Source organism: Coturnix japonica, chromosome 13, assembly GCF_001577835.2.
Source record: "Coturnix japonica isolate 7356 chromosome 13, Coturnix japonica 2.1, whole genome shotgun sequence".
NCBI lineage: Eukaryota > Metazoa > Chordata > Aves > Galliformes > Phasianidae > Coturnix > Coturnix japonica.
The window spans coordinates 4,254,616-4,266,631 of NC_029528.1; the positions used below are offsets into that span (position 1 = coordinate 4,254,616).

General features: G+C 49.1%; 1 protein-coding gene across 1 annotated transcript; it reads right to left on the reverse strand.

The window, feature by feature from the left end:
• Positions 1-5,405: 5,405 nt before the first annotated feature.
• LOC107320137 lies at positions 5,406-10,079 on the reverse strand. Its single transcript, XM_015875720.2, has 2 exons — positions 9,752-10,079; positions 5,406-8,144 (listed from the first exon to the last, which is right to left on the reverse strand). The coding sequence occupies exon 2, from the start codon at positions 8,140-8,142 to the stop codon at positions 7,165-7,167; it is 978 nt and encodes a 325-aa protein (XP_015731206.1). The 5' UTR covers positions 8,143-8,144; positions 9,752-10,079; the 3' UTR covers positions 5,406-7,164.
• Between the last annotated feature and the right edge of the window lie 1,937 nt (positions 10,080-12,016).

Consider the following 12,016-nt stretch of genomic DNA (forward strand, 5'->3'; position numbering starts at 1 on the left):
TTATTACAGTAAACATGCATTACTTAAAATAAAAGCCATTGGGTTTTAATGGCCACAGAGGTTTCAGTTCTAGCTGATTTTTGATGGGATGCTTTTTTTTTCTTCCTTTTTTCGCTATCTCTCTAGTTACAAAGAGCATTCACAGTACAGGCTGCTCCTTCAGAGTGAAAGTAGCGAGTTAATGGCAGCTGTTCCGCAGTAGCTGATGGTATTGGTGGCTCTTTAGAGGTTGCTCTTATTGGTTTTATTTCTTTTCTTCCTTCTTTTAAAAAAATAGCAGACCAGTTAATAGTCTGAATTTTGGCCTTGGACACTGAGACCTGCTGTACCTCAACCCCTGAACCAACGTGGTCAGTGGGTTTGCCCTCCCCAGCATCAGGACAGCACAGAGATGAAGGTCAGCTCAGGGAAAGCCTGTGCTACTGTTTCTGACCTTTGACCACTGACTTTAAGCCAGTGGAATGGGAGAAACAGCTTAACTTACACAAAATATGTTAAGATTTCTTGTGGGCAGAGGGAATGCGTGGTGAGGGAAAGCATCCTGCCTCACGTCATGTCTGGCAATGTGATATCCTATGGTCAGGCTGTTGTTGCAAATGTGTTGAACACCAGACAGGCTGAAACCTTTCTTTCTTGGTTAGCTGTTGTCTGCAATGTTCTGGGCTCTGTGGTGATGTGCTCCGGTTCCAGCTGGCTTGTAGGAGAGCATCACCCCATCGGTTGTGGTGTTTGGATGTGAAGACCCATGTTCTTGTTGCCAGGATTGTGCTCCCAGAGGTCACTGGGGGCTCACGCTGCCAGTAAATAACAGCAGCTATATTCAGCAAAAAGTGCCGTGCAGTGCCCAGTAAGAGAAGAGCAAATCAGAAATGCTTGGCTTGCAAACTGCATTTGGACCCACAAAAACCCAATGGGTAGGGAGAGTGTGTGTGTGCAGAGACTGTGGCACCAAGAACGGGAATTCAGTCTGCGGAGTTGTTGCTGTGGTGTTTGTGTTCCTTGCTGGACCCAGTCCTGAGCCTTTGGCATGTCAGTACCATTGAATTAAGCTTTCACATTTGACAGTGTCAAACTGTGGTCCCATGCAGTTACATAACTGCCAGCAGCCAGCCAGCCACGTTACATCTGTTCCATCCATCTTTGTATTACTCACGTGTTGCAGGAGCTATGCAAATGAATAAAGAGGAGGAATGTGCCCAGGGCAGCAGCCCGTGCTCTCCTGTCTGCAGCACAGTTCTTTGCTGTCTGGAAGATTACAGCCACTGCCACTGATCTTGTCTGTCTAAATGTCTCTTCTTGTAGGTCTGGCTGACCTTACAGATCCTCCTCTTCCCCTAAGAGTTGTTCCCTCTCAACAGAGCATAAAAATAACTCAACAAAAGCCATAACTTGTGACAAAGGTCGTGGGTATCAGTGCTACAGAGAGGATCCTGCTGTGCTCCGCAGCTCAGCCGGCTCTGTTGCCTGATCCATAGAGACACACAGGTCTGTGTTTTCTGTGGAAATGAGAGGGAGCTGAAACTAGTCGCTAGTGGCTGCTGTGGAGCAGGGTGCCAGGGGTTGCAGTGGAGCAGTGAGAGCTTGCAGGCCAACTGTTTTGTTATGATACAAGCAAGAAGAATTACTCTGGAATGTATGTATGTATGACGAGCTGCTGTGTACTTGCAGCCCTTAATATCATTTATGAGAAAAAAAAGAATTGCAATACATCCTTATTAGGGCGTGCTCTCTGGTAGCCGAGTCCCTGTAGCCCCTCTGTGTCTCAGATACTGACGACGTTAGGACAGTTGTGGTATGTGCTGCTGTTGTGCCAGATAGGAAGGTAAAAGGAGAACATGATGCAGTTTTGCAACGTGCATCCTTCATTTTTGAGCAGACCTTGGGGGAGAAGATTTGCTCCCTTGATTTTTGGCAGCAGTTGATCTCATTCCTGTGGCGTCACTGTTGAACCATCAGTTTAGTTAATGATGCCTGTAAGTGGGATGTGCTTCGGGTCATGTTTCATTTGAGGCAGAAGCCAAGAGTGACTTAGCGATTTCTGTCCTAGCAGAAGGTAGCGTCTTTCAGTCTCTTGTTTCAACCCAAGTCAGTTTGCAAACAGCAACTGTATCCCGCTCATTAAATGCACAGAAGAAAAAGAGATGGTATTCATGAAACATCACGTTGTTATCTTGGCACTCAGAAGTGATGTTTAGAACTGTGGTAGGCAGTGGGATCTCCTGCCCTGGGGGCTCGTGCTGTCTGTGTAGGTCATTTTGGTTTATGCCAAAGGAGAACAGGAAGGTTTGCCAACAGGGTGTGAGGGGCCGGTGGTAAAATGAAAGTTTCACCTGGAGTAGCAACACGGGCTTTAAGCAGGAAAAGAAATTAAATTCTGCACCACAAGCTCATTTCTCCAGTTACATAGCAATCATTGGGTTCAAAATGAGAACGTCGTGTCTTTGTGGCCTCATGAAAGAAAGTTTTGAGAACAGCAAACACCTCTGAGATGAAGCCTGTACCCAAGGGCACAGCTCACAGTACTGCTGCATGTGGTGGTCCCTCTTAGTGCCTTGCTGGTTGCCTTCGGGTGGGACCTGCAGCCTCTGGGTTCCTCACCTGGACTGAAATCCTTGCAGAGTCTGAGCAGTTACAGCTACTGATCAACTACAGCCACGCTCACAGCTTAGGGAAGGAGGTGAGTTTGGGTGGTGGACGTTTCTCTGCTGCATTTACACCTGCAAGGGCGAAGGAACCTGTTGGACTTTGGCTGCAAATGCTGCTGAAGCTATTGTAGTGTGTTTTCCCGCAGGCTATGATTTTTGATGTAGAAACAGGCAATTCTTCCAGACAGAGGAAGAGCATTTAAGGATGCAGTGTTATACTTTGGGTTAACAACAGGCCCCTGGTGCAGTGGGGGCAATGCCATGTGCTCCCTACATGCCCTATGCAGCAGGGCTGTGAGGTGTCTCCCACTGCAGTGCAGTGTGGTTCTATTTTTTGTAAGGGAAAGGATGAGGCCTTGTGATGGAGCCTGCTGTTGGGGGTGGCAGCTAGGGAGGAATCTTTTCTAAATCCAGACAGTAGCAGCTCAGCCCTTCAGGCGAGCACAGTGCTGAACATCTCCGGTTTTTCCTTGACCCAGTTAGCAAAGCATGAATGTTTTTGATCACAGGGCTGTCTAATCCTGTAGAATCCTACTGAGTTTTGTCTTGCTGATGTTCCCTCAGCGACTGCCTGCAGGAGCAGCCCCTGCACCAGCAGCAGGCAGGGCACGGCCTGGCCCTGGGAGCCAAAGGCCTCTGGCTCTTCCTGCAGCTCTGTGTGCAGACAAAGCAGCTCTGAGCAGCAGCCACCATGTTGAGAGGAGCAGGCTGTGCATGTGGCCTCATGGCACTGTGTGTGATCACAGCCTGATTAACCACCTGAGGCAAGCAATGAGCTGCGGGAGCACAGGAGAAGGTAATTGAGCTGTGCTCCCAGAAGGGGTGGAGCTTGGCTGCACCTCTCCTAGACCCCATTTAAGGACTGACCACCACTAAAGCAGCATCTCCTTCTGGAGACTGCTCCTTTGTGGAGTGCTTGTGATGAGCCTTGACATCAGCAACATCTTGACTGAAGGCCTCAGAGTTAGTGAGTCTTTTCCTTAGATACCCTCTGGCTATCTATTTCCCACTATGCATAAATATACTTGTTTTTCCTGGGTGTATAATTGGAATAATACGAAAAGAAAAATACTATTCAGCTGAACTCAGATGACTTGTGCAGTCACAGTTCAGCACCAAACATGCTGTGGCAGTCTCTCTGCTGGCCTCCCTCAGGCACAGCCCTCACTGAGCTCATGGCAGGCCTGGGGCATGAGTAGCTTAAAAACAAAGGTAAGAAACGATTGACAAAATGCTAATGCATGCGAGTGAATTAACTAATAATTTCATTTCCCTCATCAGCTGCTAATAGAAATCTGTGCTTTAATTGCAGCAGAAAATTGTCCCCATTACAAGCCCATTCCAAAGCACTTACGGGCTCCCTTTGGTTTTAGTTGGCATTCAGTCAGATGTTATGTAGCAAACAGACGATATTCCAAAAATGCCTGGGTTTTCTTTGCAACAGTCCCTGGAAGTGCTGCCTCCAGGAGCTTTATTTCCAGGAAGGCTGTGATTGCCAGGGACACTGTATGTGAGTTTATGCAATGTGTATTTTGCATCAGCTCTATCTTGTGTCAGGCAAACTCAGTTACTCTTGAGAAGCCCAAAGCATGAGAAAAGGCCATGAGACCAAGATGTGGTATTTCAGGGTTTCTTGTTGCTATCAGCTGTGATTTTGATGCCGACCGCAAAAATAAATGGGGGCTGTGGTGAGCAAGGCGAATGGCTGAGCCTGAAGGGTGGTCAAACACAAGACTACAAGCTTGTGCTTTTTGAGCTGGTACATCTGAGATGAGAGCAGGAGGCCTCTGCCTGGGTACTGCAGGATGTGTTGCTGATGGTGCAGCTCCCTGTGCAGTGGCTGGTGTAGCACAGAGAGAGAGGCTTCCCTGCTCCTTTCATCTGTGCATGCATTTAGCTGTTGTTTTGGATCTCTTTTACACTTGTGGTTATTGCTGCAGATGCAAAACTCTTGGCCATTAATCACGTTGCTGATGGGATGTACAAGGCTTTTTCTTTTCAAAGCTAAGGGATTCCTCCTTAGTCACTAAATGCAGTTTAACTTCATTGTACGCCATTTATCATTACTCTCCATTTGTAGAGGCTCTAACTATAAACACTCTCAATGGGCAATTAGGCCCATCTGTGCATTTCAGGGCAGGGGGAAAGCTTGATGCACAATCCACACAGCTGCTAACCTATGTAGAGGGACTCCATATCTCACCACAGGCTTGGATCTGATTCCCTTTAATTAGGCTCTGTTTTCTCCCAGAGCTTTAAGATTTAGATTTTTTTTTTTTCCTTTAAAAAAGCTGCTTTTACACTACTATCACAGTACAGTATTACTGCACTAGTACTCTGTCTTGCTCCAATTTATAGGAGGGAGGCAAGGTTCTTTGATGTATTACACCCGGTGTGAGATTAAGGAACAACACTTCAAATGTTGGTCCGACCAGTTTATTACAGTTAATCAACTGAGAAGATGGGGAAAGGAGAGCAGCGACTTCTGAGAATGAGGGTGATGGGGAGGGGATCTGAAGCCAGATTTTGTTTGTTTCTGCCCCTCTGTCTCTGGTTTTCTAATTTTGGTCATGGTTTTCTGTGTCCAAGTGCATTCATTGCTATAGCAGTAAAAGTCTGCATGAGCACATGAATGAAGTTGTACATTAGCCTACAGATTGCCTGTGAACAGGGTGTTTGTGTGGGAGCCCTGAGCCATGGGTCACTGCCTGCCCTGTACCTGGAGGGTCGCTCGTGGGCCTGCAAGAACAGAGACAGCTGTTTGATGTAAGGGTTTTATTTGCTTTCTTGGTCAAACACAGTGATACATGCAGTTGGCACAAGACTTGCTAGGCATTGGTGTCTCAAATGTGGACAGAAACCGAAACATCCGCATAGCAACCAGGGCTAACATCACCTCCATCCCTGTGCGTACCCAAAAGGGGAGGGTAGAGGGAGGGGAGGCAGAGCCTGTGAGGCCCTCGTTCAGCTCAGGCTCTCTATAAGTCCTAAAAAAGCTGCAGCCACCTTCGCCTTTGTTCTTGCTGTGTGGTTAGTTTGAAAATGGAGATGAGAAACAGTTCAGCTCCAGTGTGTTAATGAGTTTCAACAGGAATAAAAAATATTTGAGGTGAGAGATGTGAGAATGAGCAGTTCAGATTCTCTCACCTTTTGATCCTTGATTATATTTGCACTTGTGTTGGTACCAAGCAGAAGTTGCCGTCTGATTTAATCTACTCAAGGATATTTCAGAAATCACTTGTGAGCACTTCTAGCATGGCAGCTTTGCAGTGGCATTTCCCGTCCTGGCTGCAGTTGAGCAAACAGCCCAGTCCTCATGTCTGCTCCCTGCCAAAGGATCGATTTGTGGCTGTGGCAGCAATAACTGCACTAGCGTTACATAGCAGTTTTCTCACCTGCTCCTCTTGCAGTGCTGTGGGACTGTGACAGTGAGTGGAGGTTTCAGGAGACAAAGTTATCTCAGTGTGGTGGTTGTGGGATGGCCTGACCATGTGCTCAGCAGCCCCCAGCAGCGCTGCTCCTCCTGCAGACATCCCACTCAGCATCAGCAGCAAAGAGGTTGTCCTGGGAACTTCTTATGATGTTGTTTTTTTCTTCATGTTTTGGTCTCACAGCACCAGGCATAGCAAAGTCGGTGTGGTTAACATGGCCAGGTGGAGGAAACTAGAGAAGCATAAACATGAAGGGAAACATAGACACAATTCGTATGTGCTCAGCTCCCAGCTCTGATCCCATCCAGCACAGACAGCAGTGACCCTGATTTCTTGCAGGGCCAGGGCAGCAGCACCAGACCAGCATTGGCAATGCTCACCCGGAGCTCTCCACTCATCCCAAAAAGGTTTTGTGAAATGAAAGTTATACATTTTTGTAACACTAAAAAAGGTGAAAAGTCCCACCCGGAGCAGTTTCAGTGTTTTCTGTGTTGTCCTCTAACAAATCCTCATCACAGGCTTCTTACAGCTATTAACAATATTCCTTTACATGAAAGCACTAACAGGTGAGTGACCCAGTGTTGTCCTGGTGTTGATGCAGTGATCTATGCTGTGTGTCTCAGTGAATGCATATGTCAGTGAGGGCACATTTAGCACTGTCCAAGCACGGTTCAGAATGTTCCTTTCAGAATAACTCTACCCAAGCATGTGAAACATCTGGCTGCTCGGCATCTGTGTGCAATGGCAGTAGCTGTGTGGGTTGTTGGTTTTTTTTCCTTCAGATTATTTCTTCACAACAGATGGCTCTTCAATTTTCTCCATGCTCGGGGCAGTTCAAGGCAATAGGTGTGGGGCAATGCTTTATGAACCGTTGCCTTTCCAAAATGAGAATTAATTGCTGCTCCCTCAGAGGACTGAACTCCAAGTCATCTATTTGGCCAGAGATGAGGGGTAAGATGGATCACAAAGGGTTTCCTGACTTGCATGCACATTCAAGCCATGTTTTCCACATAAGGACTCCAGGGAGAGCTGCTAGAGCACAGGGTGGTTATTTCTTGCAAACATCATTATTTGGAACAGATACTTTTTCACACTTCAGCAATGGCTGGGAGCAAACAAGCCTTTATCTTTGCTTCTTTCCACATGCATCTGTGCTCTGAAATCCAATTATGGATCACGGCTTTTTTAGCTGCCCGGAAGCACTCGGAGTATCTCTGTTTACTGGGAACATCACCCACTGCGTTTTTGTCACAGTGAGAAGTTCCTCTCCCTTCTTTTTCATCAGCACCTGCTGCCTCAAACAAACCCTGCCTCCTTACAGAGCAGCGCAAAGCCCGATTTCCCAGTAGCTTCCCTCTGGCCGAGCACAGCAATAGCTCTTCAGTGTTAATAAACCTGGGAGTATCTTCTTTCTGGCTGTGATTGCTCCCTACAACCATCCCCTCATCCTTTCTGAGACACCTCAGCTCTGAGCAGAGCGTTTCTTTCTGCATTGGCCTTGGAGAGGGAAACCTTGGAAAACTGAACATTCGTGGGAAATGTGGTTTCCCTGCAGCTTCTTCTTTCATGGCTGGGGGATGAAGGGAGCCCAGGTGGCTGGAGGAGGTGCACTGGGAGGAGTCAGTGCTGGAGCTTTTGCTCCACAAACCCTTGGAGGAGCAAAGATTTCCCGTGTGCCTGTAGATCTCTGCCAGGGGGTCCCGTCTGGACCAGAAGTCGGCTTCTGCATCATCAGGAGCAGACGCAGCTTTTCCCAGCGGCATCACATTTGAGATTAAATTGGTCAGTTTACACATTGACGTTTCTTGCTGGGATGGGGACCATGACATGGCTTCCAGGGTCTGCAGGATTCTTCTGTCCTGAACCCTATGGCTGCTTTCAGGAATGCCTGGGAAGGTGGGTCTGGCAAGGTGGCAGATAGATTGAATATAATCATTGCTAGAGTACAGATCTGGGTTGGTTGAAGTGTTTGCAGTGTGCTTTGGGTTGCTGGTTACGTCTTCCATTGCCTCCTCGCAGATGGTTGGGAGAGGCTTTGAAACACTCAGTCTTATCCGGGGAGCCATTGCTGCAAAGACAGACAAGGTAAGATCAGCATGGGAAACACAGCTGTGGTAAGGAAATCCTGGGGCTGTTGCTCTGAAATCTATGCTACTGGATCCACTCAGCATTTCCTTATGGCCTAGAGTGGTGTTTACAAAGCATCACTCTATAATGCTGGCAGGATTTTTATATCTATGATTTTCAGAAGAGCCCACCGGTACAAAGGAAGCCATGTTGTTAAATGCAGAAGAAAATAAAAGGTTAATTAGAGGTATCTGTGGGGATAAGCAACGGCACTCCCTTCTGAACTAATGCAGTTACTTGATACAGCAGCGCTCTGCTTGAGCACCAGCTTGTCTCATGTCCAGCCTGTAACCCCAAGGGACATCTCCTCTCCATGTTCAGTCCTCAGCTGGCCCACTCACTGCCACAGGGCTCTGCTTTACACCGGGTCTGCTCCTACAAGAGCTGATCTCAAAAGGTGGGGAGCACCGTTTTGGTGGCACAGCATCGCAGCTGGTCTGCTCTACAAGCCTCAGCAAGGAGGAGGTGGTAAAGTACAAAGATTTGGTTTTGTCTCTACCAGGTGTTCATAAATATAGTTATGGGTTGCTGGAGCCTCACCTGAGAGCTGAGGTAGCTTCATGTCCTTTTTATAGCAGCCCTCTACTCTTTTTCAGCCGGCCTCTCCTCAGGCTACTCCCACTGGTTGGGTAAAGCCCTTTTGTAATTAATATTTCATCTTGCATTGGATGCTTGCTATGGGGATGATCTCATTCACATCAAAACCCTCTTTCCCGTGCTTTGTTCAGCTCACGTTGTGTCAGAAATGACCACATTGCCTGGATTCTATTTTTATATTTTTTTACCCTCTCTCCCCCCATCCCCAGTGGAATCTGTATGTGAATAATCTGTCAGCACCATCCAGCCTGGCTGTGTGACTGAACACAGAAGTGCTCTGCTCGCTGTTTGAACGCCTCGCTTGTCACTGCTGGAAGGAAGCCTGGCTTTGCTGAAGCTCTGCAGGGCCGCAGCTCCCACAGGCACGCAGGGAGCTCCCAGGTGCCCGGCCCTACCTGCACTGCTGCTCCTGGCTTCCCCTCCAGGTGCTCGTGGCAATGCCAACCACGGTGAGATCTGCTGAACTCAGAGCAGGAGATGCTTCTTTTAAAACATGGGGCCTGTTTATTATTCTTTCTTTATCCCATACAGTGCTCCCTTCCTTTTACCTCTCTAAGAACCAAGGGGAAGGCTTGTCCCCCCTCCCAACCCAGCACCAGGGCTTGCAGCACAGGGTGCCCCATGGGCATGTAATTAGCTCGGCCCTACACAGCTCATTAACAGAGCCCTGCCACCGCCTGCTTCCTCCTGGAGCAAACAGTGACTTACGGATGGACAGCACAACGATTCCAATGGGTGGGAATGGTTCCAGCTGCTGCCACACCGTGCAGAGCTCACCTCCCCATCTCACCTGCAATCACCCACTGTCACCTGTCAGCACCTGCTGTCACTTGCCGCTGCCCATCATCCCCTGCCCCCACCCACATCCTCCCATCCCCTGTACCACCTCCCAGCTGCTCCCCGCTCCATCCCCACCTGTGTCCATCCTGTGACCTGATGCCCTGCCCTTACCTGAGCCGCAGCTCCTGCGGGTGGTGGGTCCCTCCCAGCTCCGTGCCCCGCTCCCTGTTGCCCTGCTTTCCGCGCAGTGTATGTGCTGCCTACAACTACCCCGTGCTCACTGCGCCCAGTCAGCTGATCCGGCTGCCTGTTTTGTTGTTGCTGCTAAATATAGGCTGCCGGAGCCCTTCCCCACTCAGCCCCGCTGTGGTGCACGCAGCCGAGCAGCAAAGCAGCCGGGCGACAGGAGCACACACGGCTCAGCTCCGCGCTGCATCGCTGCACGGTGCTGCTGCGTGGCAGGCACGCAAACGCACTGCAGAGAATTGCTTTGTGAGGAGGGCTGGCAACGCCTGACCTGCAGTGAGGGCTTGTCTTTGTGTTCTGCCTCCACGTGCCTCTTGTGTAACTCCAGCATCTCCTTCCGTGCGCTGGGTGGGGAGCTGGGTTGTGATTTTGCAGCAGAATCCTCCCTCTGCTTTTATTTCTAAATGCTGCCCTCAGGAACTGCTGTGAGTGAGCTGCACTGCAGCATCCCTGTGCTCCCTGACCCTGCTGCTCCCCTCACACAGCCTGAGCTGTTGGGAGGGCTGGGCAGAAAGGCAGAAATCCATAACTGGAAATTGCTGTTCAGTTTTAGTACAAATGTTCTCGGTGTGGTTGGCACTCAGGATGGAAGCTGCTCTGGTTGTTGGTCACCCAAGTCTGTGTCCATCAGTCAGACATTTTCATTCTCCCTTGTGCAGAGAAACAAGGTGCTCCAAAGCCTCTCACATCCCTCCAGGCTGTGCTGCTATAAGCAGAGATTAGTCACTCTCTGCAGCTGGCTGTTACTTAGCATTTAATTATCGAAGGTGTGTGAGCTTCAGCTGCTTGCCCCTGTTTCTGATGCTGCACAGCTGAAGGAAATGACCCTCAGTCCTCCTGCTCCAGTTGCAGACAGCAGTGCCCAGCTGGGATGTTCTGCACTAACAACTCACACCTTCCCTTTCTCTTTAGGTTTCTCCAACAAACTGCCCAAGAGAAAAAAATCGGGGTCCTCACCATGTGGGGTGAGGAGAGGGGTGATGCTCTGTGATACCAGGCTAATAATACAGCCTTGCAGTAATAATCTCTTCCATCTGTTGAAGTAAGTTTCTACAGCTGTCTGGGGTTATGGTAAGAAAACGGTATTTGTTTGAATGCTTGTTTGTTTCCTCTCAGAACTGCCCAGGGTTTCCTCCAGTGCTGCTGGGTGCTGCTCTGATGAACCCAGCCCCCTCCTGCTCCCCCTCAGGTGAGCACAGGACATCGATGCTCCTGGGGATGAACAGCAAGACAGCGAGGGAAGTGATGGCCAAGCCAAGGTATTAGTTCTGCAAGGCTTGGTTGTGTCTGAGATCTGGATGTTGTGGTGATAGTGCTGCTCTGCTTTCCTGTCTTAAAGTGGTCCAGCAGTTTGAGGTGCACCAGGGTAACAGGCAGCACTCCTTCGGGCATCTTCGAACTTTGTTGTGTTTGGATAAACAAAGCCATTAATCATGGGGAGGCCTGTATGGATAAAAAGCATCAATTCTTACCCCAGGGAGGTACTTGGGGTGCCAAAGAGCGGGTCAGGAGCCAGCAGTGCTGTGTGGCTAAATGGTGTGTCAGGATAGGAGCAATCCTCAGCACTCAGAAGCCGCAGCACAGAGAGCTGCTGCTTTCTTGTGCCTCTGTCATTAAAATTTCAAGAAAGAAAACGAGTTCAACCTGATTTTTACCAGCTTTCCTGATGATTTGTGCTCTCTAATTATATCCCCCCATCCCTTCACCTCCCATGTGCTGCACTGAGCAGTTGCTATGGTACGCAGCAGAGATTGTCCCATGAAACTTTAATGGGCTGTTTTCCTATTAACTTGACAGAGCTGGGTTAGAGATGTCGCACCCGCAGTTGTTGCCTTGGCTGCAACTCACACAGGAACCAGCAGCAGCTGCTTGTGCAGACACCACCACTGATGCACAGAGATTGTCTGGAAATTACCAGGTATTTCTTTTGTAAGCAAGGAACCGGCTGCTGCACAGATGGAGTGTTGCAGCCCCTCACCTTTTAGTGCAAGGCTGAGCAATCTGTCTGCTTGGCAACATGGGCACGCTCCTTTTGGAAGCCTGGCAATGGCTCTGAGCAGTGCAGAGCTCACCTGCCCTGGGATTTTGGCTCAGCCTGGAAAGTGCCCCCAGGGAGGCCCTTCAGAGCATTTCCACTTCATGCCCGGCTGTGGTTCACCTGCCCAGCACAGAGCTCAGTGCCACTGTGCA